The sequence below is a fragment of the Scyliorhinus canicula genome, chromosome 4 (genome assembly GCF_902713615.1).
Source record: "Scyliorhinus canicula chromosome 4, sScyCan1.1, whole genome shotgun sequence".
NCBI lineage: Eukaryota > Metazoa > Chordata > Chondrichthyes > Carcharhiniformes > Scyliorhinidae > Scyliorhinus > Scyliorhinus canicula.
In genome coordinates, this window is record NC_052149.1 from 4837128 (window position 1) to 4863561 (window position 26434).

Consider the following 26434-nt stretch of genomic DNA (forward strand, 5'->3'; position numbering starts at 1 on the left):
ACAGGGGCGGGATCAGAAGATCGGGAAATAACTTGCGGGGGTTGGGGAGGGGGGTGGGTTGGTGGTGTAGGAAATCCCCCTCCAACATTAATTTACTCTCTCGTCTCCAGCCGGGGATTTGTGATTGAAAGACACGAAGGTGCCTCCAGTTGTGGTCGAGTCAATGATCATTTTATATTCTGTTGCTTTTTATTAATTGTCGCCTATGCCTGTCCTGCAGGGATTTATCGGGCCTCCCGGAATGATGGGACCACCTGGACCAGAAGGTAAAAAGGTAAGTGTAGTCCCAGAGTGCACTAAAGGAGCGTATTAGACCATAAGATATAGGAGCAGTAGGCCACTCGGCCCATCGAGTCTGCTCCGCCATTCAATCATGGCTGATATGTTTCTCATCCCCATTCTCCTGCCTTCTCCCCATAACCCCTGATCCCCTTATTAATCAAGAACCTGTCTATCTCTGTCTTAAAGACACTCAGTGAATTGGCCTCCACAGCCTTCTGCGGCAAAGAGTTCCACAGATTCACCCCCCCCCCCCTCTGGCTGAAGAAATTCCTCCTCATCTCTGTTTTAAAGGATGGTCCCTTTAGGCTGAGATGGCGCAGAGTCTGAGCAATTGGCTGAGGGAAACGTACACTTAAAGAGATATTGGAGCCCATTGTCATTTTCCTTTATTTGCTGGATCTGAACATCGCTTCGAGCATTTGTTGCCCATCCCCAACTGCCCTTGAGGAGACGGTAGTGAGCCGCCTCCCTGAGTTGTTTGTTGGTCCATTTCAGAGGGGGGCATTTAAGAGTTAACCACATTGCCGGGGTCTGGAGTCGCGTGTTAAGCCAGACCGGGTAAGGACGGCAGACTTCCTTCCCTAAAGGATATTAATAAATAAAAATCTGCTACGTCCGTGATTGCCAGCTTTTCATTCCAGGCTTATTTGATTCGTGAATTTAACTTCCCCGGCTGTCGTGGGATTTGAACTTGCGTCGCTGGATTATTACCCTCGGGCCTGAAATTCTCTGGCTGTTGTGATTCACTTTCCCCACTGGCAGCAACCCCCCCACCCGGCGGCGTGGGTGGCGGGGGGGGGGGCTTCAATGGGAAATCCCATTGACCGTGGCGGGAGGAAAGAATTCCACCGCCAGCGAGCGCCGCTCCCGCGGCCTGGGAAGCGGAGAATCCAGCCCCAGATCTCCAGGTTACCCACCTCCAGGTAACACAGCCGCTATGCTGCTGTCCCCTGTCAGAATCCCGAAAGGGCAAAGTTCACATTTCGTTTTTTCCAACAGTTTTCCTTTCCACCTTTTTGTTGCATAAAAATTGTTACTCTTTTTAAATTCAGAGTTGCTCGATTTACATTGTCTGTCGCTCCACTGTTTGAAACCGCTGATGAATTTGCACATTTTTGGGAACATGTCTTGTTAATGAAGTGTCATTTCCCCTGCAGGGTATTGTTGGCCCCCGAGGAAGAAAGGGTCCCAAAGGGAGACCGGTGAGTCGTTTTCCTTACCCAATCGTGTCTCTGGGAACTGAATAATCGCACCCTGTTATTGTACAAATGCCTGTGAGAAGCAGTTTTTGATGCTGCAAAAATTCTAAGCCTCCAATGACGTTATGTGGTGTAAATGTTCCCCGGAAACAGGCAGAGGTCGCTGTACATATTGGTACGAACGACATCGGCAGGAAGGGGCATGAGGTCCTGCAGCAGGAGTTCAGGGGGCTAGGCAGAAAGTTAAAAGACAGGACCTCTAGGGTTGTAATCGTGGGATTACTCCCTGTGCCACGTGCCAGTGAGGCTAGAAATAGGAAGATAGAGCAGCTAAACACGTGGCTAAACAGCTGGTGGAGGAGGGAGGGTTTCCATTATCTGGACCACTGGGAGCTCTTCCGGGGCAGGTGTGACCTGTATAAGGACGGGTTGCATCTAAACTGGAGAGGCATAAATATCCTGGCCGCGATGTTTGCTAGTGTCACACGGGAGGGTTTAAACTAGTATGGCAGGAGGGTGGGTACCGGAGGAATAGGTCAGAAGGTGAAAGCATTGAGGGAGAACTAGGGAATAGGGCCAGTATGGCTCTGAGGAAGAGCAGACAGGGAGATGTTGCTGAAAACAGCGGGTCTGGTGGCCTGAAGTGCATATGTTTTAATGCAAGAAGTATTACGCGTGAGGCAGATGAACTTAAAGCTTGGATTAGTAATTGGAACTATGATGTTGTTGTCATTAGAGAGACCTGGTTGAGCAAAGGACAGGATTGGCAGCTAAACATTCCAGGATTTAGATGTTTCAGGTGGGATAGAGGGAGATGTAAAAGGGGTGGCGGAGTTGCGCTACTGGTTAGGGAGAATATCACAGCTGTACTACGGGAGGACACCTCAGAGGGCAGTGAGGCTATATGGGTAGAGATCAGGAATAAGAAGGGTGCAGTCACAATGTTGGGGGTTTACTACAAGCCACCCAACAGCCAGTGGGAGATAGAGGAGCAGATAGGTAGACAGATTTTGGAAACGAGTAAAAACAACAGGGTTGTTGTGATGGGAGACTTCAACTTCCCCAATATTGACTGGGACTCACTTAGTGCTAGGGGCTTAGACAGGTCAGAGTTTGTAAGGAGCATCCAGGAGGGCTTCTTAAAACAATATGTAGATAGTCCAACTAGGGAAGGGGCTGCACTGGACCTGGTATTGGGGAATGAGCCCGGCCAGGTGGTAGAAGTTTCAGTAGGGGAGCATTTCGGGAACAGTGACCACAATTCAGTAAGTTTTAAAGTGCTGGTGGACATGGATAAGAGTGGTCCTAGGGTGAATGTGCTAAATTGGGGGAAGGCTAATTATAACAATATTAGGCGGGAACTGAAGAACCTAGATTGGGGGCGGATGTTTGAGGGTAAATCAACATCTGACATGTGGGAGCCTTTCAAATGTCAGTTGAAAGGAATTCAGGACCGGCATGTTCCTGTGCGGAAGAAGGATAAATGCGGCAAATTTCGGGAACCTTGGATAACGAGAGATATTGTAGGCCTCGTCAAAAAGAAGAAGGAGGCATTTATCAGGGCTAGAAGGCTGGGAACAGATGAAGCCTGTGTGGAATATAAGGAAAGTAGGAAGGAACTTAAGCAAGGAGTCAGGAGGGCTAAAAGGGGTCACGAAAAGTTATTGGCAAATAGGGTTAAGGAAATTCCAAAGGCTTTTTACAAGTACATAAAAAGCAAGAGGGTAGCCAGGGAAAGGGTTGGCCCACTGAAGGATAGGCAAGGGAATCTATGTGTGGAGCCAGAGGAAATGGGCGAGGTACTAAATGAATACTTTGCATCAGTATTCACCAAAGAGAAGGCATTGGTGGATGTTGAGTCTGGAGAAGGGTGTGTAGATAGCCTGGGTCACATTGAGATTCAAAAAGACGAGGTGTTGGGTGTCTTGAAAAGTATTAAGGTGATAAGCCCCAGGGCCAGATGGGATCTATCCCAGATTACTGAAGGAGGCTAGAGAGGAAATGTCTGAGGCCTTGACAGAAATATTTGGATCCTCACTGTCTTCAGGTGATGTCCCGGAGGACTGGAGAATAGCCAATGTTGTTCACTTGTTTAAGAAGGGTAGCAAGGATAATCCAGGGAACTACAGGCCGGTGAGCCTTACGTCAGTGGTAGGGAAATTACTGGAGAGAATTCTTCGAGACAGGATGTACTCCCATTTGGAAGCAAATGGATGTATTAGCGAGAGGCAGCATGGCTTTGTGAAGGGGAGGTCGTGTCTCACTAACTTGATAGAGTTTTTCGAACAGGCCACAAAGATGATTGATGCAGGTAGGGCAGTAGATGTTGTCTATATGGACTTCAGTAAGGCCTTTGACAAGGTCCCTCATGGGAGACTGGTACAAAAGGTGACGTCACACGGGATCAGGGGTGAGCTGGCAAGATGGATACAGAACTGGCTTGGTCATAGAAGGCAGAGAGTAGCAATGGAAGGGTGCTTTTCTAATTGGAGGGCTGTGACTAGTGGTGTTCCGCAGGGATCAGTGCTGGGACCTTTGCTGTCCATAGTATATATAAATGATTTGGAGGAAAATGTAACTGGTCTGATTAGTAAATTTGCAGACGACACAAAGGTTGGTGGAATTGTGGATAACGATGAGGACTGTCAGAGGATACAGCAGGATTTAGATCGTTTGGAGACTTGGGCGGAGAGATGGCAGATGGAGTTTAATCTGCCCAAATGTGAGGTAATGCATTTTGGAAGGTCTAATGCAGGTAGAGAATTTACAGTGTATGGTAGAACCCTCAAGAGTATTGAAAGTCAGAGAGATCTAGGTGTACAGGTCCACAGTCACTGAAAGGGACAACACAAGTGGAGAAGGTAGTCAAGAAGGCATACCCCGGAAGTGTAGAAGATTTTAGTTGAGACGGGCAGCATGGTCGGCGCAGGCTTGGAGGGCCGAAGGGCCCGTTCCTGTGCTGTACTTTTCTTTGTTCTTTGTTCTTTATTTCTGTGACATTTCTTCCTTCGAGTAGGTGATTATCTCTGTTACGACGGAGAAAGGAATTTTGTACAAACATGCAAAGTATCTATGCCCACGCCGTCACTTCAAAGCATTGTCTGTCTTTGAAAGTGCAGGAAATTCTCCAGTTTGACTGGCAGAGTTGATGCTGAATACTGAACATTCACAGTGTGACGTCTATTTTCTTAAATGTTTGGTTTTATTCAATACGCACTGCAGATTAGAGCTGTGGAGTTAATTTTACTCTCGAGTTTGTTCGTCATCGTATTTGTACATACGTTTGTCCTGAAATATAATTGAAAATTAAAAATCGAGAAGAACCCATTCACTAAGTAAAGGGCAGGGTAACATTTTCATAGAATTTACAGTGCAGAAGGAGGCCATTCGGTCCATCGAGTCTTGGAAAGAGCACCCTACCCAAGGTCAACACCTCCACCCTATCCCCATAACCCAACCCAACACTAAGGGCAATTTATCATGGCCAATCCACCTAACCTGCACATCTTTGGACTGTGGGAGGAAACCGGAGCATCCGGAGGAAACCCACGCAGACACGGGGAGAACGTGCAGACTCCGCACAGACAGTGACCCAAGCCGGAATCGAACCTGGGACCCTGGAGCTGTGAAGCATTTGTGCTATCCACTATGCTACCGTGCTGCCCCATTCTTATGTTCGATATTTCTGTATATTTTAGTCTCCATTGCCGATATATTTATCAGAATGTGGGATTTGCACAACCTCACAAACTTTTACGGGACGAGGGACTTTCGTTATGTACAGAACTTGGGATTGTTAGTGTCAAATTGGGATTTTGAGGGGATTTGGACTGAGTAAAGGAGGAGAAACTATTTCTGCTGGCAGAAGTGTCAGCGGGGCAAAGGACACACAGGCTGAGATTCATTTGTAAAAGGGGAACGAGGAGATTTGTTTTTAACAGTGTGGTTTCCAGATCTGGAAGGTGCTGCCTGAAAGTGTGGTCGAAGCAGGTTCTCGCATTTTCAGTAGAGAATTGGATCAATAATGTTTGCAGGGCTACAGGGAAGATTAGAGGGATGACACTAATTAGGTAGCACGATCATAGAGCTGTCACATGCTTCTCTGCATCGAGTCTATATCTCTTCAGGTTCCGAAGGACCGGCGTGGTCATGAGTGGGCGCGTTCGTATTTTCAAGGAAGGTCTTTGTAAGAAGGTATTAATGAGCGGGGGTTTTCAGGCAGGAGCTGTGCACTTTCAGTGACAGTCCCATTCAACTGGGACAGAACGATGTTGGTTAGCACGCAGAAACAATTCGGGATGGGCAATAAGTACTGGCCTTACCAACGATGCCCATACCCATGAACAAATAAATGTTCAAAATGCAGTTATTTTAGACTTACACCAGGTCAAGTTAGTCATAACGTAAAGACAATCATTCATAAATTCCTCAGTGACAGCAGGACCAATCTAACCTGGCCAATTACCACCCCACCAGCCTACTCTCCATCATCAGTAAAAGTGATGGAAGGGGTCATCGGTAGTGGTATCAAGCAACAATAACCTTCTCATCGATGCTCAGTTTGGGTTCCGCCAGCGAAGAAACCGGAGCACCCGGAGGAAACCCACGCTGACACGGGGAGAACGTGCAGACTCCCCGCAGATGCTCACCCAAGCCGAGAATCGAACCCAGGGCCCTGGCACTGTGAGGCAGCAGTGCTAACCACTGTGCCACCGTGCGCCTGAATCCTTATCACATTTTGTTTGTTCGATTAGCTTGAAGGTTCCAGTTCCGCTAATAAGATGAAATCGTCAAGAAGGCATACGGCATGCTTGCCTTCATTGGCCGGGGCATTGATTATAAGAATTGGCAAGTCATGTTGCAGCTGTATAGAACCTTAGTTAGGCCACACTTGGAGTATAGTGTTCAATTCTGGTCGCCACACTACCAGAAGGATGTGGAGGCTTCAGAGAAGGTGCAGAAGCGATTTACCAGGATGTTGCCTGGTATGGAGGGCGTTAGCTATGAGGCGAGGTTGAATAAACTTGGTTTGTTCTCACTGGAATGAAGGAGGTTGAGGGGCGACTTGATAGAGGTCTACAAAATTATGAGGGGCACAGACAGAGTGGATAGTCAGAGACTTTTACCCAGGGTAGAGGGGTCAATTACTAGGGGGCATAGGTTTAAGGTGCGAGGGGCAAGGTTTAGAGGAGATGTACGAGGCAAGTTTTTTTACACAGAGGGTAGTGGGTGCCTGGAACTCGCTGCCGGAGGAGGTGGTGGAAGCCGGGACGATAGTGACGTTTAAGGGGCATCTTGACAAATACATGAATAGGATGGGAATAGAGAGATACGGACCCAGGAATTGCAGAAGATTTTAGTTTAGACGAGCAGCACGGTCGGCGCAGGCTTGGAGGGCCGAAGGGCCTGTTCCTGAGCTGTACTTTTCTTTGTTCTTTGTTCTTTGTCATAACGGTTGTTTTCAATGTCAGGGCCACACAGACTTGCCCATCTCCCAGTCCAAGATATGCCTGAGTTGGTTTTTTTGAGAGGTTACCGACAGTAAATAGCCTGGAAAACATGGATCATTTTGAAACTGAAAATGCTACACGATTGTTTCAAAGAGTGGAGGAAATTACACAGCACTGATAGGAATGGGAGTCACATATGTCTCACATCAGTGGCTGGTGCTTTGCGAAATATATGAATGACTTTGGAGCTGTTAGCCACAAATATCACAGCTGTAGATAGTTCCTGAGGTCCAGGTCATGCAATTTGATAAACTGCTGCCTGTCACGATGTATTTGGAGCCTCGTGTGTGGAACATGAGTTATTGTTTGCGATTATGATAATGACTCAAAGCATTGCAGAATCTTTCACTGCTCAAGAAACACCAGTTCTCAAAGGTGAACCTTCCTGTCGGATAGACGGGGGAAAATTATGTCCCCTGGTGTGGGTGGAGCTCCAGAAAACGAGGGAACAACCTTAAAATGTAAGTCGGGCCATTCAGGGGTTGCACTGGGGGAAACGGCTTCACGTAAAGGGGAGTGGGAGTCTGAGAATCTCACTCAAACGGCTGGGGTTCAATTGAAAATTTCTGAACTCAGGTAACAGACTTGGTAAAACTGTGCCTTCCTCAGGAGTTTAAAAATAAATAAATTTAGAGTACCCAATTAATTTTTTCCAATTAAGTGACAATTTAGTGTGGCCAATCCACCGACCCTGCACATCTTTGGGTTGTGGGGGCGAAACCCACGCAGACACGGGGAGAATGTGCAAACTCCACACAGACAGTGACCCAGAGCCGGGATCGAACCCGGGACCTCAGCGCCGTGAGGCAGCAGTGCTAACCACTGAGCCACCCCGCCGCTCTCCTCCGGAGGTTTAACAGCCGCAACTTCATGGTTGTTATTGCGCATCCCGGAATCGGTGTTCGGAATGCTGCAAGGTACTCAGTACAGAAGCGGGAAGTCTTGAAACGATTTGTGTTCAATTATCAATCTGCCTGTAACTCCAGCAAAAAAAAAAAGCCCACGGGAGGGCTCTGAAAGCAAAAAGTATATCCAAAACATGTTTAAAATTCCCAATTTTTCAGAAAGCCCTCGCACATACCACATCGGCAGAAATTCTACCAGCTCAGTAAACACAAGTCTCGCGTTTTTAAAGCTCCTTTTTACAACCCCAGGAAGTCCAAAGCGTTTCACGATCAGCGAGATTGTTTTTGAAGTGTTGCGGCGCAGCTGTCGGGTATCTTTTACACAGCAAGATCCCACAAACGCCAATATGGTGATGATGATGACCCAACAGTGTCGGTAAAGGGATAAGCACCAGGAAGGTTCCCTTTGAAACAGTCTCCGGGGACCTTTTACATCCGCTGGAGAGGACAGACGGGTGGTTTGTTTGACACCTCGTCTGAGAGATGGCACCCCTGACAGTGCAGCGTTCCTTCAGTGTGGCATCAAAGTGTCGGCGTAGTTTTTGTGCACAAGGCCCCTGGGGTGGGACTTGAACCCACAGCTTTGTGACTCAGAGGGAGGTCACCACAGAGAGTTTGACTCAGCCTTAGCTGACTCGAAGCATTGAATCTTACAGCACACAAGGTGGGCGTTCAGCCCTGCCAGCTCTCAGACTGCCTGCAACAGCCCCCAAAGTTTAACCTGTTCACATATTTTTCTAATGTAAATTATTATTGAATCTTTCGGGCACCGCATTCCAGATTGCCGCAACTCGCTGTGTGTAAAAACCAAGCTCACCTCGTCTCCCCCTCCGCATGTTCTAACGATTACTTTCAGACTTTTCTCTGGTTTCTGATCCATCTGCCATCAGAAACCTTTCACCTTCTGTAAATATTTACTCTGTCAACACTTCATTATGAAAGGGATAATAATCACTTGTGTATGTAAATGGCCCAGAGACAGATGGCGGTAAACAGATGGTTTTCTGGCTGGAGGGAATTGTGCAGCGAGATCCCCTGGAGTCACTAAGACCTTGGCTTTGAAATCACCTGGACTTCAGATTTGGGGTGACAGCCGCAAAGTTTGTGGATGATACAAAACTCGGCAAGGTACGAACTAGACATCGGGAGGCCATAGGCTCGGAAAATGGCAGCTACGATTTAATGTGGCTAAATGTGTAGCAATGGGAGCAGTAACATAGTCGAAGTGACAATATTCCGAAGGTGGAGGAAGAGCAGACGGACCTGGTCATGCATTTTCACAAGTTGATATGGAGGTTCAACAAGTGTATGGCTTTGGAAATAGGGGCAATGAATTCGAAAACAAGGATGTCATACTTTATAAAGCTCTGGTTAGGCCACACGTAATATTCCGAGGGATCGGTAGTTTGAAGACACTTGGAAAAGTGCGCACAATTCTGTTCGCCACACTACCAGAAGCCTGTGGAGGCTTTGGAGAGGGGGCAGGGGAGGTTCACCAGGATGTTGCCTGGTCTGGAGGGTGTTAGCTATGCGGAGAGGCTGAATAGACTCGGTCTGTTTTCATGAGAAAGACACTCTTTCCCAGGGTGGAGGGGTCAGTCACCAGGGGAGCATAGGTTTAAGGTCGGTGGGGCAAAGTTTAGAGGAGATGTGCGAGGCAGGTTTTTACACAGAGGGTGGTGAGTGCCTGGAACGCGTTGCCAGGGGAGGTTGTGGAAGCAGATACATTAACGGCGTTCAAAAGGCATCTTGGCAAATACATGGATAGGATGGGTATAGAGGGATACGGCACCAGGAAGTGCTGAGGGTTTTGGCAAAGGTTGGTATCATGACCAGTACAGACGTGGAGGGGCCGAAAGGCCTGTTCCTGTGCTGTATTGTTCTTTGTTGTGCAGTATCAGTAAGATGGTGGAGTAAGGTATGTACAATTATGACTCCGTAATCTTAGTGCACTGTGATATCAGGAATTTACAGATGCTGTATCTTGGAGGTGGTATTTATCTCTCAAAACAACATTAAAAATAGACGATATGGACATGCTCACACTGCTGTAGGCCGGAGCTTCCTGTGTGTAAATTGGCTGCCGCACTCTCCACATTACAACAGCAACTTGCATAACATCATTCCCTTCATGTATTGGAACACCCCAAAGTGGGTCACGGGAGTGGCCTCGAACACAACTTGACACCAAACCAAATATAGAGACATTAGGACCGGTGGTCACAGAGGTATCGTCTTATAGGAGGGGAAATGGAGAGATTTAGGGAGGGAATCTCTCAGCTTCGGGCCCGAGCAGCTGTAAAAATGTCCGCCAATGGAGGAACAATTAAAGCCAGGGGTTGTAAAGTGTTTTGGGGTGACTCATGGTCACCAAAGTTGCTATATAAATGCAAGTTCTTATTTTGACACACAGGAGAGGACTGAGTGCGATCCGAACGGATAGATATTGTCATTGATGTCACTCAGTTTGACGAAGGTCAAAGTCACAAAATTAAAATTAAAAGAAGATGTTTCTTGTCAATATACCAACTCCGCCTCGATGAAATTGAGTTCTTAATCAGGAATATGCCGGATTGACTGCAGTCTCTTTGCTCTGGTATCAAGCTGCTTCTGTCTGATGAACCACAAGGAGGCGTCAGAAACCTCGACATCAGCTTTAACGATTCGAATAGAGACAAAAATCACAAAGGGAATTACTCAAAATCATCAGCACATTGTGAAGACAGAGTAATTACAAAGATGTCTTTTATTTGATATCGCGGAACAATATTTTTATTTGATATCGCTTAACGATTGGTTGTCAAGATGTTTGATCAGATCAATATCTTTTGGCAGTGTGGATGAGCAGAGGGATCTCGGTGTCCATGTACATAGATCCCTGAAAGTTGCCACCCAGGTTGATAGGGTTGTGAAGAAGGCCTATGGTGTGTTGGCCTTTATTGGTAGAGGGATTGAGTTCCGGAGCCATGAGGTCATGTTGCAGTTGTACAAAACTCTGGTACGGCCACATTTGGAGTATTGCGTACAGTTCTGGTCGCCTCATTATAGGAAGGACGTGGAAGCTTTGGAACGGGTGCAGAGGAGATTTACCAGGATGTTGCCTGGTATGGAGGGAAAATCTTATGAGGAAAGGCTGATGGACTTGAGGTTGTTTTCGTTAGAGAGAAGAAGGTTAAGAGGTGACTTAATAGAGGCATACAAAATGATCAGAGGGTTAGATAGGGTGGACAGCGAGAGCCTTCTCCCGCGGATGGAGGTGGCTAGCACGAGGGGACATAGCCTTAAATTGAGGGGTAATAGATATAGGACAGAGGTCAGAGGTGGGTTTTTTACGCAAAGAGTGGTGAGGCCGTGGAATGCCCTACCTGCAACAGTAGTGAACTCGCCAACATTGAGGGCATTTAAAAGTTTATTGGATAAGCATATGGATGATAAGGGCATAGTGTAAGTTAGATGGCCTTTAGTTTTTTTCCATGTGGGTGCAACATCGAGGGCCGAAGGGCCTGTACTGCGCTGTATCGTTCTATGTTCTATGTTCTATGTCTCTGATGTCAGATAACTTCCCAAACTCCACCTCCTTCTCCTCCTCCTCCTCCTCCTCCTCCTCCTCCTTCCACCCACCCACGGGAAGGTGCGGAAAATCTCGGCCTAGGATGCTTTGGTAGGGACTGTTTGTTGATCACCACATTCAGCATATTCCTCACCACTCTGACCACAAGCCCCACCCTGCCGTCTGGCTCCTGATCAGATCCACTTTTTAGTATAATTAACTAGCCAATACCCGTCACCTGTTCACCTGATTACCTTAAACTACTGGACATTTAACATCCATCAAACAGAACCAATTAGGTACGAACCTCTGTATTTGTTTTATTACCTGGAAAGCAGGCTGCCGAGAGTATTGTAAGTGTGACTTTGCTCAGGTTTAATATCACTTCCCTGCTTTTCAATCCTACCCTCTGGAAGTAAGTCCGGTAAGAAGTTTGCCCAGCTGACGTAGAATGTGTTATTTGCTTCAATAGGGATATCCAGGTGTTTTCGGAGCGAGGGGCCCGCCTGGTTCAGATGGCAGCACGGTGAGTTATATGCATGGACCATTCTGCTCATTATGTTTTCAGTCAGAACTCTCTGCCTTCAAGGGAATCCGCTTGTTAACGGCTGCACGAAGATTAGAACCATTCAACTGAGTGGAATTTCTTGCGAATGTGCTCCCAGAGGCAGTCGCGACCAGGACACAAGTAAATAACCAGCCCGCACATTGGGCACGAGTGCATCACGCACACGCACAAACATACAAAACAGGAGCAGGCCATTCAGCCCCTTGAGCCTGCCCCACCATTCAATAAGATCCTGGATGATCGGACTTTGGCCTTAACCCCTCTTTCCTGCCTGTACCCCCCATACTCTTTGACTCTCTCGTCAACCAGGAATCTGTCTTAACACAACCTTAGGAATGCTCAATGACCAGGCACCCACTGCCGTGTGGGGAAGAGGATTCCAAAGACTCTCAGCCCTCTGACAGAAAATTATTCTATCTCCACCTTAAATAGGAAACCCCCTATTTTTAAACAATCACCCCCAGTTCTCCGCACAGATGTGACGCTACGTCAGAATTTCCTCTCTCTTTCGCACTCTCCCTTTTAATACCTCCTTCACAACACATCACCGCTTGTTACATCCAGCAACAACATGGGAATCTCAGACGGTCATATTGCTTCAGAGTAACATTAGCTGCAGAACCTGAGGTCATTTTCTTGGTGATCCATTGCGATTTCTTTTTTGAAGATTTTTGAACCAAGTTTATCCTCTCTCGGGCCCGTCTTTTCTATTTCTTTGAGGGTATTTGTATAAGCCACTTTAACAATTGAAAGAAATCTGACAAATGTAAGGTTTGTTAACGGTCCTCCTGCTTGTAGTGACTCTGACCAGGAAATCGGCGAGCCATCGCGTATCTCACTCTGAACTAATGAACCTTAATTCAATGAAGATCATCTCATTTGTTACGTTACTTTAGTACAATGCAGAAAATAATTTGTGTTTTTGAACATGCTGTGCTTAATGTACATGACACAGAGTTAGAGTGCTTGTAACGTTAATCTTCAGTTTCGTAGAAGTAATATACGGCTGGATTTTCCTGCCATTCGCTGGCGGAGGGATTGTCTGGGAACCCCGATAGCGCCCCCTCTCTGTGGGTTTACCGACATCACAGGACGGCTTCAACGGGAGTCCCACATTCTCCCCACTCCCTGTGGGAGCGGGTCCCACATTCTCCCCACTCCCTGTGGGTGCGAGTTCCACATTCTCCCCACTCCCTGTGGGAGCGAGTCCCACATTCTCCCCACTCCCTGTGGGTGCGAGTTCCACATTCTCCCCACTCTCTGTGGGAGCGGGTCCCACATTCTCCCCACTCCCTGTGGGAGCGAGTCCCACATTCTCCCCACTCTCTGTGGGAGCGGGTCCCACATTCTCCCCACTCCCTGTGGGAGCGGGTCCCACATTCTCCCCACTCCCTGTGGGAGCGGGTCCCACATTCTCCCCACTCCCTGTGGGAGCGAGTCCCACATTCTCCCCACTCTCTGTGGGAGCGAGTCCCACATTCTCCCCACTCCCTGTGGCAGCGGGTCCCACATTCTCCCCACTCCCTGTGGGAGAGAGTCCCACATTCTCCCCACTCCCTGTGGGAGCGAGTCCCACATTCTCCCCACTCCCTGTGGGAGCGAGTGCCACATTCTCCCCACTCCCTGTGGGAGCGAGTTCCCCATTCTCCCCACTCCCCGTGGGAGCGAGTTCCACATTCTCCCCATTCCCTGTGGGAGCGAGTCCCACATTCTCCCCACTCCCTGTGGGAGCGAGTCCCACATTCTCCCCACTCCCTGTGGGAGCGAGTCCCACATTCTCCCCACTCCCCGTGAGAGCGAGTCCCACGTTCTCCCCACTCCCTGTGGGAGCGAGTCCCACATTCTCCCCGCTCCCTGTGGGAGCGAGTCCCACATTCTCCCCACTCCCTGTGGCAGCGAGTTCCACATTCTCCCCGCTCCCTGTGGGAGCGAGTCCCACATTCTCCCCACTCCCCGTGGGAGCGAGTCCCTCATTCTCCCCACTCCCCGTGGGAGCGAGTCCCACATTCTCCCCACTCCCCGTGGGAGCGAGTTCCACATTCCCCCCACTCCCCGTGGGAGCGAGTCCCACATTCTCCCAACTCCCCGTGGGAGCGAGTCCCACATTCTCCCCCACTCCCTGTGGGAGCGAGTCCCACATTCTCCCCACTCCCCATGGGAGCGAGTCCCGCATTCCACAAAACTGGACTGATTCAGCAACCGTTAAGGGGCTAGCACCGGCTCCATGTGGAACACAATCCATTCCAATGGGAAACGGAGCCGGATTCGCCGGTTCCGTGATTGACACTCAGGAAGTTGACAAGCTACAGCCGCATATATCCACACTTCACTCCCCACACACACCATCCCAGCCAACAAGGTGGCAGTGAGGAGAGCCGCACCAAGGTTCACAGACACCGAGCTGGAGACCTTCCTGGCCACCATGGAGGAGAGGCGGGTCACTCTGTACCCCGGCGTGGGAAGGAGGCTGCCAGGCAATGCCGTTTGCTGTGCCTGGGAGCAGGTGGCAGAGGCGGCAAGTGCCATGGACAACATCATCCGGATCGGCCAGCAGTGCTGGAAAAAGTGCACAACCTCCTCGGGACGGTCAGGGTGAGCCGGCAGCACTGTGCCTCTGGCATTAACAGATTCAAAGCCCTTTTCCCCTCCACCCGGAGGGCGGCCAAACCCCCACTCTGCACCACATGCTGGCACCCATACCGGCCACCATGGCCGGGTGGCCTGGCCAATCAGGCCACCAGCTACCCACCCTCTGGGCTGCATTCGTCAGACTGTGTAACACTGTGTGTCTCCTGTCCCCCCCACTCCCACCGCCCCTCCAGGAGAAGGCCGTCCATAAACACCGGGAGCGGGAGAAGACTAGTGGGTGCCGATCGTGGCTGACCTATCACCTCAATCCCACTTTAAACACAATTCCCTCGCTTCCCTTTTCAATCTGTCGGTCTGCGTTTTGAAAATACTCAACAACTGAACAGCTGTAGCTCTCAAAGGGGAATCATATTAACTGGGCATTGCTGCCCAGTAGGTAGAGCAGATTATCAGTCAAACAAAGTGCAGATGTTAATGTGAAATTCTTTTTTATTTTTAGGGCATGGTTGGAGGAGTTGGTCAACCTGGATTTCCTGGCCTCAGGGTAAGTAGACAAGGGAAACACTGTTTCCAGCTTTACCCTCAGTATTTGCGCCATCTTAACCCTGAATCTGGAAGAACAAAGAGGCGATCTCATTCAAGGTTTTTCAGAAGATTTGATTGGGTGGAGAGAGGGAAAATTATTTCCTCTGGCGGGTAGTGTTCAGGTGGGTAGATGGGAGTTGTAATGAAATTAAATGAAAATCGCTTATTGTCCCAAGTAGGCTTCAAATTAAGTTATTGTGAAAAGCCCCTAGTCGCCACATTCCGGCACCTGTTTGGGGAGGCCGGTACGGGAATTGAACCGTGCTGCTGGCCTGCCTTGGTCTGCTTTCAAAGCCAGCGATTTAGCCCAGTGCTAAACCAGCCCCAGTATGCTACAGTTATGATACAGATCGGCAACGATCGAATTAAATGGCGGAACAGTACTTATTTTACATTTACGTGCAAGCTTTCTCCATGTAATCATTCTATTTATACAGCCTGCAATTTTGGCCACTGCTGTCTAAAAATATCCTGCTCTTCGTAAGCAACTGCAGTTTCCAATTATCACTTTAGAGTTTATGAGCATTTCAAAATGCATTTCTCAGGAGCTTCTTGTAAATCCTTGGCTACCAGTCAATCCATGGGTGTTTTTCAGATCTGACGACCTAACAGCTGTTCTAAAGACAAGTTAATCTCAGTGCTTCAAATGGGACTCTTGCCAGTTCGCAAATGGCTCATAAGTTACCGCTGTTAATGTAAGAATTTTGAGGAAAATAAACTGCGGGGTATCATTTCGACTGATCCATTCGGAGGAGGCCATTCAGCTAATTAGGCCTGCGCTGGATTTTCGAAAGAGCTATCCCATTAGTCCCATAACTCCCTACTCTTCACCCATTTCCCTGCAAATTTCCCATTTCCATTATTTATACAATTCCCTTCTGACAGTTATTATTGAACCTGCTTCCAGTGCCTTTTCAAGCAGCACCTTACAGATCAGAACAACTAGCTCAATACACCCCTTCATTTTCCCCTCTGGCCCCTCTGCTCATTGATCCTCCCCGTAACTGGAACCAGTTCCATTCAAATGGTCCATCATTGGAAACAACTCCGCATCTTTCAAACTTGAGTTTCTAATCTAATTTCCATTCCTCCAATCCTAAAATCCCACTGCCCGTGACAACGTGAAATCTTCATCTGAAAATATTTCATTTTCTTTCACCATAATCTTCTTGGAGCGTACTTTTAAAAGCAGCGGAGTCATACTTCTGGCAATCCTCCTCCGTGTGAGAAATGGAAAGTTTCCACAGCGAATTGTGCAGTTGCTGACTGAAGATTACAATGGCTTCTGACAAGATTTAAATGAAACGTCCAAGAACCTGAGGGGGATTCGACAGGGTGGATGTGGAGAGGATGTTTCCCCTGATGGGGAATCTAGAACTCGGTGAGGAGGAACTCTTTCCCTGAGGGTGGTGAGTCCCTGGAACGCTCGTCCTAAAAAGGCGGCGGAAGAAGAATCTTTGAATATATTTAATGGAGAGCTGGATAGAGTCTTGACTCGCAAGGGGGGGTGAAAGGTTATGGGGGGGTCAGCAGGAAAGTGAGATTGAGGTTACAATCAGATCAACTACGATCTTATTGGATGTCGGAGTCAGCTCAAGGGGCTGAGTGGCCTACTTCTCCTCATTTGTTTGATGGGTGGGGGGGGTCAGAGACTTGTGGGGGAGAAGATGGGGGGGCAGAGACTTGTGGGGGAGAGGATGGGAGGGGGCAGAGATTTGTGGGGGAGAGGGTGGGGGGGCAGAAACTTGTGGGGGAGAGGATGGGGGGCAGAGACTTGTGGGGAGAGGATGGGGGGGGGTTCGCACAGGAGGACAGGAGGCAGAGTTGTGTGGAGGAGGTCAAGGAGAAGTCACAATGGACTTAGCTCCTAGCTTGGGCTATGCATGTGTATCTAGTTAAATGTCACCACCAAAAATGACTCTGCAACCTCACAAACCTTGGAACCGCTGTGTCAGAGTTACTGAACAAACCCTAGCAACAGATCTCCGAGGGTTCTGCAGCTAGAGGAGATTCCAGAGATAGGGAGGGGTGAGACCATGGAGGGATTTGAAAACAAGGCTGAATATTTGAAATGTGAGACATTGCTGGCCTGGGAGCAGCAAAGCTTTGCAGAGTACGGTAGCATTGTGGTCAAGTTAAATCTGGAATAAAGCTTTAATATCAATAACAATGACTTAGCATGGTGGTTAGCATAAATGCTTCACAGCTCCAGGGTCCCAGGTTCGATTCCCGGCTGGGTCACTGTCTGTGCGGAGTCTGCACGTCCTCCCCGTGTGTGCGTGGGTTTCCTCCGGGTGCTCCGGTTTCCTCCCACAGTCCAAAGATGTGCGGGTTAGGTGGATTGGCCATGCTAAATTGCCCGTAGTGTCCTAAAATGTAAGGTTAAGGGGGGGTTGTTGGGTTACGGGTATAGGGTGGATACGTGGGTTTGAGTAGGGTGATCATTGCTCGGCACAACATCGAGGGCCGAAGGGCCTGTTCTGTGCTGTACTGTTCTGTGTTCTGTGAAATCACGAGATTGATGTAAAGACCCGTCTGTTTCGCGAATACCTTTCAGTGAAGGAAATCTGCCATCCTTACCTGGCCTGGCTTACTTGTGACTCTTAACTGTGCCCTTAAGTTGCCTCACAAGTTACTTTGTTGTATTCAAGAAGGAGGCCTGCCAAGGGGCAGCAGGGTGACACAGCGGTTAGCACTGCTGCCTCACAGTGGCAGGGACCCGGGTTCAATTACGGCCTCGAGTCACTGTCTGTGTGGAGTCTGCACATTCTCCCTGTGTCTGTGTGGGTTTCCTCCGGGTGCTCCGGTTTCCTCCCACAGTCCAAAGATGTGCAGGTTTGGTGGATTGGCCATGATAAATTGCCCTTGAGTGCGTCCAAAGGTTAGGTGGGGGCTGTGGGAATAGGACGAGGGGGGAGTGGGCCTGAATAAGATGCTCTTTCAGAGGGTCGATGCAGACCTGATGGGCCGAATGGCCTCCTGCACTTTCCTGCACTGTCGGTATTCTCTGATTCTAAGGGCAGTTAGTGATGTAGATTGGACAATAAAAGCTGGATTTGCCTCAGCACTGTCCACAACCCCGAAATGAATAAAATAAAAGCACATTGAGTGATGGAAGTTAGAAGTTCTGCCATGTGTGGATGAGTGTAGGGGGTAGGAAATGGGAGGCCAGGTGGAAGAGTCCATTCCGGAGGTGACACATGGATGGGTGGAGCTGACAGGAAAGGGGGTGGAGTCTGGGACTACCTGCCTGTGGCAATATACCTGCTGAACATTGGGAGAATGTAAACGCTTCCTTTTCAGGCATACTCCAGTACTCCTAATGTGGCGCACAGGGGGAGATTGATGAATTTAGTGAGGGGATATACAATATTGCAGATCAGCTGATTACCAGCTGGACAACCAGCAGTGGACCTTCAAATTTGGGGCCAATATATTGATAACTCCAGGACCGCCCTTAAGTGCCACCCATGCCAGGCAGATAGCCAGCGCGAGGTTGCACAGAGCTTCCCGGCCATGAACGGGTTTTATGAACGGGCGGGGAACAGAGGGAAGTAGACCTTGGAAAATAGGCGACAGGTTTAGATAAAGGATCTGGATCGGCGCAGGCTGGGAGGGCCGAAGGGCCAGTTCCTGTGCTGTAATTGTCTTTGTTCTTTGTTCTATATGAGTGCTGGGTAGCTTGGCAGGCTGACCTACTGGGGAATGACTGGGTGGGCGAGGGAGAGGAGATGGTGACAGGTGAGGGGGTGTGGGGTGAGGTATGGAGGGTGGGGGTAGTGGGGGGGGGGGGGGGGGGGTGGCGGTGTGTGGATGGTGTACATCCTGCTGCATCAGGATCCAAAGGGAAATGTGGAAAAATATTCCAAATACATCTCCTCGGACAGTTCCTGGCCCGCTTGCCATCTGGTCCACGTCAACCCGCTGGTGAAATTCTCAGTCGCCGGATTTCCCCGTTGCGGGTCTGTCCCGCCAACGCTGCGTGCGCGGACGGAGAATTTGGTGCTCAGCCAGCCTCCTGTACAGAGACGCGGAGCCGGACAATCCCGCTGCCGGGAACCGACGGAGAATCCCGCTGCCGTGAACGGGCGGAGAATCCTGCTGCCGGGAACGGGCGGAGTATCCCGCTGCCGTGAACGGGCGGAGTCCCGCTGCCGTGAACCAAGGGAGAATCCCACTGCTGGGAACAGACGGAGAATCCCACTGCCGGGAACGGACGGAGAATCCCGCTGCCGGGAACGGATGGAGAATCCTGCTGTTGGGAACGGGCGGAGTATCCCGCTGCCGTGAACGGGCGGAGTATCCCGCTGCCGTGAACGGGCGGAGTCCCGCTGCCGTGAACCAAGGGAGAATCCCACTGCCGGGAACGGACGGAGAATCCCGCTGCCGGGAACGGATGGAGAATCCTGCTGTTGGGAACGGGCGGAGTATCCCGCTGCCGTGAACGGGCGGAGTATCCCGCTGCCGGGAACGGGCGGAGTATCCCGCTGCCGGGAACGGGCGGAGTATCCCGCCCTGTGTTTCACAGGCCCGGCGAGTCAGGTCCCAATGACATTTGGGGAACCTCCAACCTCCTGAGCAGGGGTCCCGACCTATTGATCGGGAGATCGGTGCATCTCAACAGGGTCTGCACTTCAAGAATGCTTCATTGGTTGTCAAGTGCTTTGAGACATGTTTGAACATGAGAGGTGCTATACAAATGTAAATCTTTATCTCTCTTTGAAACTTGCCAACCTCCGGCAGCTTCAGGGTGAGTGGGAAAAGGTGCGGGGGAGGGGCTTTAACGTCGATCCTGCCCACTTGCCCTCAGAACAGGGACAATTCCAGTCATCGGTCATCGCACCGTTATGTAGGAGCCTGGCTGGGCCATCCAGCATCTTGGGATTCTCTGTTATGCCGGCAGAGCACCCACGCCCGGGGATTTCCCGGTGGCGTGGGGCTGCCCACAGTGGCAAGCCCCATTGGCCGGCTGGCTAGGCTGAGAATCCCGCCCACCTTCCTATTGATGAGATAATAAACCAATACCCTGCCTTTCCTCTCTGATGGACAGAAAGATCCCATGGCACTATTGAGAGAGGAGCCGAGGAATTCTTCCCAATGTTTGTCCCTGGATCAACATCACAAAAACAAATGACCCAAGTGTTACCCTTTCTGGGAGCTTGCTGAGGGAATGGCTCCTGTGTTTGCTACATTGTGATAGCGTTTACAGATCAGAAAGAACATGGGCTTTGAATCGCTTTGGGTTGTCCTGCACTCGATGTGAGGCAGGATACAAACTCCAGTCTTTTTCTGTCATTCACTCAGTGAGATTATGGCTGATCTGTACTTTTAACTCCATTCCACTTCAACAGTGGTTAGCACTGTTGCTTCACAGCTCCAGGGCCCCAGGTTCGATTCCCGGCTTGGGTCACTGCCTGTGCGGAGTCTGCACGTTCTCCCCGTGTCTGCGTGGGTTTCCTCCGGGTGCTCCGGTTTCCTCCCACAAGTCCCGAAAGACGTGCTTGTCAGGTGAATTGGACATTCTGAATTCTCCCTCTGTGTACCCGAACAGGCGCCGGAATGTGGGGACTAGGGGCTTTTCACAGTAACTTCATTGCAGTGTTAATGTAAGCCCACTTGTGACAATGATCAAGATTATTATTATTATTATTGCGCCTTTGCCCAACAAAAATCCATCTCACGGATTTAAATGATTAATTGTTGGATTGATATTCGCAGTTTGGCATTCTGTTGCAAAATAAAAGAACCTGGAGCCATGGATACATTAATTAAATGAATTGTAATTTAGCCGCAATGATCTGAGGACTGAAAGAAAATGGTTATAGCGAGAGATTTAAAATCCTGATTCTATATTTCCCACAATCGGAAAAGTTAATGGAATAAAAAGAATGAGTTCCAAATCTTGAAATGATTTACGAGGCATGACGAATGGGAGATTGTTTCCTTTGGTGATTTAGTGACAAAGAGGCATAAATGGAATGATGGTTTCCTGGGTTTTGTTAGTAGTCGGATGGAAGTTTAAAAGCAAGCCAGTTGTATCAAGCCTTTTGGAAACACTGGTTAGACCGAAGCTAACCACCACACCTTCAGGAAAGATGCCAGGGCCTTGGAGAGGCTCCGGAAAAGATTTTACAATTTACCAGGGGCTTCAGTAGAGGGATTAGCGAAGCAGGAATTCTTCACCCGAGGTCAGCTTCGGGGGAGATTTGATACATAAGAACATAAGAACTAGGAGCAGGAGTAGGCCATCTGGCCCCTCGAGCCTGCTCCGCCATTCAATGGGATCATGGCTGATCTTTTGTGGACTCAGCTCCACTTTCCGGCCCGAACACCATAACCCTTAATCCCTTTATTCTTCAAAAAACTATCTATCTTTACCTTAAAAACATTTGATGAAGGAGCCTCAACTGCTTCACTGGGCAAGGAATTCCATAGATTCACAACCCTTTGGGTGAAGAAGTTCCTCCTAAACTCAGTCCTAAATCTACTTCTCCTCATTTTGAGGCTATGCCCCCTAGTTCTGCTTTCACCTGCCAGTGGAAACAACCTGCCCGCATCTATCCTATCTATTCCCTTCATAATTTTATGTTTCTATAAGATTTCCCCCCCTCATTCTTCTAAATTCCAACGGGTACAGTCCCAGTCTACTCAACCTCTCCTCGTAATCCAACCCCTTCAGCTCTGGGATTAACCTAGTGAATCTCCTCTGCACACCCTCCAGCGCCAGTACGTCCTTTCTCAAGTAAGGCGACCAAAACTGAACACAATACTCCAGGTGTGGCCTCACTAACACCTTATACAATTGCAGCATAACCTCCCTAGTCTTAAACTCCATCCGCCATGTTTTTAATAATTATTTTATGGGATATGGGCTGTGTCAGTATTTATTGCCCTTCCCTAATTTCCCCTTGAAGGGGCATTTAAGAGTCAGCCACATTGTTGACATGTGGTAAGGACCAGGTAAGGACGGCAGATTTCCTTCCTGAAAGGACATTAGTGACCCAGATGGGTATTTGTGACAATCGACAATGGTTTCATGGTCATCGTGAGACTTTTGATTCCAGATGAATTCAAATGTCACCATCTGCTGTGGTGAGATTCGAACCCAGATTCCCAAAACATTACCCTGGGTCTCTGGATTACTAATCCATTGACAGTATCATTGGGAGGCTACCTCCCTTTAAATGTGCCCAAAATCATGAAGGGTTTCAATATGTTTGAGTTGCTGTGGAAGGTGCGGCCTGAACGGGCGGTGGAAGCAGATTCAATAATAACTTTCCAAAGGGAACTGGGTGAACACTCGGAAGGGAAACATTTGCAGGACTTTGGGATAAAGAGCCGGGAGAGTAGGACTAACTGGATAGATCTTTCTGGGCTGGCCCAGGCACGATGGGCCAAGTGGCCTCCTCTTGCACTGTATCGTTCAATGATTCTCATCAATTACTGCAAGTTGAGTTTACAGCGGAGAGTCAGCCTCGCTAGTTAATATTAACCACAGGTTTCATTTGTTTTATTTGTAGGGCGATGTTGGTCCTTCAGGGTTAGCTGGCCTCCCCGGGATTCCAGGACCTCAGGTACACTTCCTACCGCACTGAACTTTTAATTTTGTGATCCTCAGAAATATTTTTGTCTGATATGAGATTCTTGTATTTCGGATGTAACAGAACTGTTTGCCTTCTTTGCCTCAATGTCCTTGCAGGGTCTAGTGGGAAGTGTTGGACAGCCCGGATTGAAAGGTGATAAGGTGATCTAAATATTTCATTTTTTTCTGGATATTTTAATCTATAAGGAATCATTTGATCTAAGCAAAGCATTTTTCTAGGGTTTGGCCAGCGCTGAATGTTGTCTGATTCAATTACATTCCTAAAGACATTCCTAAAGTCCTTTTCCTGTGGGCCGGACTGTGCTCCAAAAGGCCGTTTGTTACACTGACTCATTCCCGGTAAATTGCTGTCAGCAAGACATCCAAACAACACGCTGCCCACCACAGGGCGTCTTGGACGTGTGTGGAACTGTCGCACGACAATTATCGGGTCAATCACTCAGATTGAAGAATTATTAACGAGCAGCATAGAATCTGAAACAGGAAACGTTCATTCAAATCGTGAATTCAAATCAGATACAGAAAGAGAAATAAAGAGAGGGAAATTAGGATTGAGTAGAATGAATAGAACAGTCTTCACTTTCTGTGGCGCGTTAGTCCGCGGGGGCGATTTTCTGTCCCCATTTGATGCAGGAGCAAATCCCCTCGTGGCCAGAAACCCTCGCGAGAAGGCACAACGGGTTTTACACTGGGGAGATCTCAGAATGGGATCTTCCCCGCAGCCCCTCCACCAGCGACGTAACCAGATTCACACCCAGCGAGGGCTTGAACCTGAGTCCCATTAATTTATATACATTTTAATATTTCAATCCGGCTGAATCCCAAATCTTCTGGGAATGACGGATGCTTCCACCCGTCGGCATGACGCAGCGCTGGTGGGACCCAAGATTGGTCTCCAAAAACGGACACCAGGCGCGATGACCATGAGGGGGACGTGTCGCCCTCGGGTGGGCAGGGTGGCACGCTGGCACTGTCAGGTTGGCACTGCCAGGGGGTGGGGACTGAATGGGCAGGGTATAAAGGGACACCATAGCAGGGGTTCGCTTAACATGGAGGGGGGGGAGGGGGGCAATCGGGGTCTGCCTGAAAACCAGAGATGGGGGGGGGGCAATGCCTTGAAGATACAATGCCAGCGATTTTCCCCCCAGTGCCGGCGATGATGGTGGGGTCCTGTTGCAGGTGATGAAGGGGGAGGGGGGGGTCTTTCACCAGGATGTGGTATGATGTCAGGTCAGGGATCTCCGGCCATTCCGGACATGGGAATGAGGAGACAGATGGCGAGAGGCAACTCTCACAGAGCTTCTGGAGGACGGCGCACGTCAGTCAACAGCCTTGGGATTTGTGCCTTGAACACGAGTGGAGAATTGCTGCGTGACTGACGGTCACTGATATAACTGATCGCCGTTAGCCTCACCGTTATTCTGAAAACAACATCCGGGCCAATGCCTTTTGATGTGAATGAAACATCTGGGGAGAGAGGGAAGAATCCACATGTGGTGTGAGTTTTCCCAAATTGAGTCCAGTGGAAATGAAATGACAAAAGGCGGGCAACCCATTTGATTCATGGAATCCAGGCTTCTCGATGCTAGCCTTGTGTCATTGATATCGTTTGGTGAATGAATGTTTTGAGTTGCTTTCATCATCAATTGAAACCGCATTGGACGCAAGGAAGTCGTCAGTGACAGAGATTTCAGAACGCTGGGAGGGATTAGCTTTCATAGAATTTACAGTGCAGAAGGAGGCCTTTCGGCCCATCGAGTCTGCACCGGCTCTTGGAAAGAGCACCCTACCCAAGGTCAACAACTCCACCCTATCCCCATAACCCAGTAACCCCACCCAACACTAAGGGCAATTTTGGACACTAAGGGCAATTTATCGTGGCCAATCCACCTAACCTGCACATCTTTGGACTGTGGGAGGAAACCGGAGCACCCGGAGGAAACCCACGCACACACGGGGAGGATGCATTCCCATGCACGTCCTTGAAGGAACATTTTTAACGGATTGTTTTCACATCTACGCAGTCTTTATTGTCTCTTAAATTAACAACAGGACGAACATAAACCCACAACTCCTCAGTTTGTTACTCTCCTGAAGGAGAGTTTTACAGAATCAAACCGTTGACTGTCCCTCTCGTTACCGGTGCTGCCCGATCCGCTAGTTTTTCCAGCTATTTCTGTTTTTCTTTCAGGGTTTCAGCATCTGCGGTATTTTGCTTGTTTTGTAATTGTGAGCAAATTCAAGTTTAATCTGTATGTTAAGTTATTTGCGAAGCTAAATCGTGCTTCAATATTGATGCTGAGTGACTTACCCAACATTGCACTAAAATTAATTGAAAACACTGCTGGTGTTCGTACAAATTGCCTTTGGTATTCTGAGCGTCTACGATGTGTCCGGTCTTGTAGCGGTCAATGGGATTTCCCTTGGATTCACACCCCATGCCGCTGGGAAACCTGCGGCGGGGTTGGACCATAGGCAGGAGCGGGAGATCTCGCCCGTAAACGTAGACTGTACTTGGGATTAGACTAACATAATTCCCTGCCCGTAGAACTTTAACTATGATCCTTAACTGTTCCTCAAGGGGGATAAATCCCACCTCGCAGACTGCTGGGACTATTGCCCATGTACAGGTGAGTTACCTGTCATTCTTCAAGTGAGAACTCCCCTCCCTGACAGCGTGGTGGATATACCTACACCACATGGACTGCAGCGGTTCAACACAGCAGCTCACCACCACCTCCTCGAGGGCAATTAGGGATGGGCAATAAAGCATGGCCTAGCCAATGGTGCTCACATCCCATTAACAAATAAAAATATCCTGAGTTTTGCTGAAAAAAAGAGACAGGCTGCTCAAGCTTTTCATCTCTCACTCATCAGGTCCAATTCAAGAATGCTAAATTTCAAAGGGAGCAACCATTTATACTGCAGGTTTGGGTGGCAAATTAACACTGATTGGTTGAGGCTCTGTCATTAGGAATTTATCAGGGAACTATTACCCATCCCCCTTCATGCTTTTATTTAATTCAAAAGGCATAATGCCTGGACGTGTACTTTTTGCCTGCAGAGGAGACGCCTCTGTCGCATATGAACATATGTAGCTTCTAGCAATGATGCTAAAAACAATTGAAGATTATCAATCGGGCTCATTATCAGGTTCACTTATGCTGGAATGCTCACTTGTGGAAATCTTGATGAGTGTGAAATGAAAAGCTTCAACAGCATGTCTCTTTTCTCAAAAGAGTCGAAGAAGAGTCATACAGACTTGAACCGTTAACTCAATTCCTCTCTCCAATGTTGCCAATACCTGCTGAGTTTATCCAGCATTTTCTGTTTTTATTTCAGATTTGCAGCATCCGCAGTATTTTGCTTTTATTTAAGTTATTTTAATCCTGTACTGAATCTTCAACCTGGGTAGATTAGTCAATGCCAAAATAAAACTCAGCAGGCAGAAAGAGAGACAGACCGAGTTAATGTTTCGGATCAAACATTCAGCACCGTGATCTTTCCCGACTGTCGATCCAACTCTCCCCTCCTGTCCGGCGATCCCACCATTCGCTGGGGTCTCCGGCCATTCCCAGGTTTCCCCCCCCCCACCCCACCGGCCTTTCCGTGCAAACACGCTTCCCCCACCAGGCCAAATCTC

The 26434-nt window shown here is 48.8% G+C and overlaps 1 protein-coding gene across 2 annotated transcripts in view; it reads left to right on the plus strand.

The window, feature by feature from the left end:
• Nucleotides 1-26434, plus strand: part of LOC119964316 (collagen alpha-1(XXIV) chain-like) — a 341532-nt gene that overhangs the window by 121010 nt on the left and 194088 nt on the right. For both annotated transcript variants that reach the window (XM_038793605.1, XM_038793606.1), the window contains 6 exons: nt 221-274; nt 1440-1484; nt 11919-11972; nt 15103-15147; nt 22709-22762; nt 22888-22932. In XM_038793605.1, coding sequence (XP_038649533.1) covers nt 221-274; nt 1440-1484; nt 11919-11972; nt 15103-15147; nt 22709-22762; nt 22888-22932 — 297 coding nt within the window. The remainder of the gene's footprint in view (nt 1-220; nt 275-1439; nt 1485-11918; nt 11973-15102; nt 15148-22708; nt 22763-22887; nt 22933-26434) is intronic.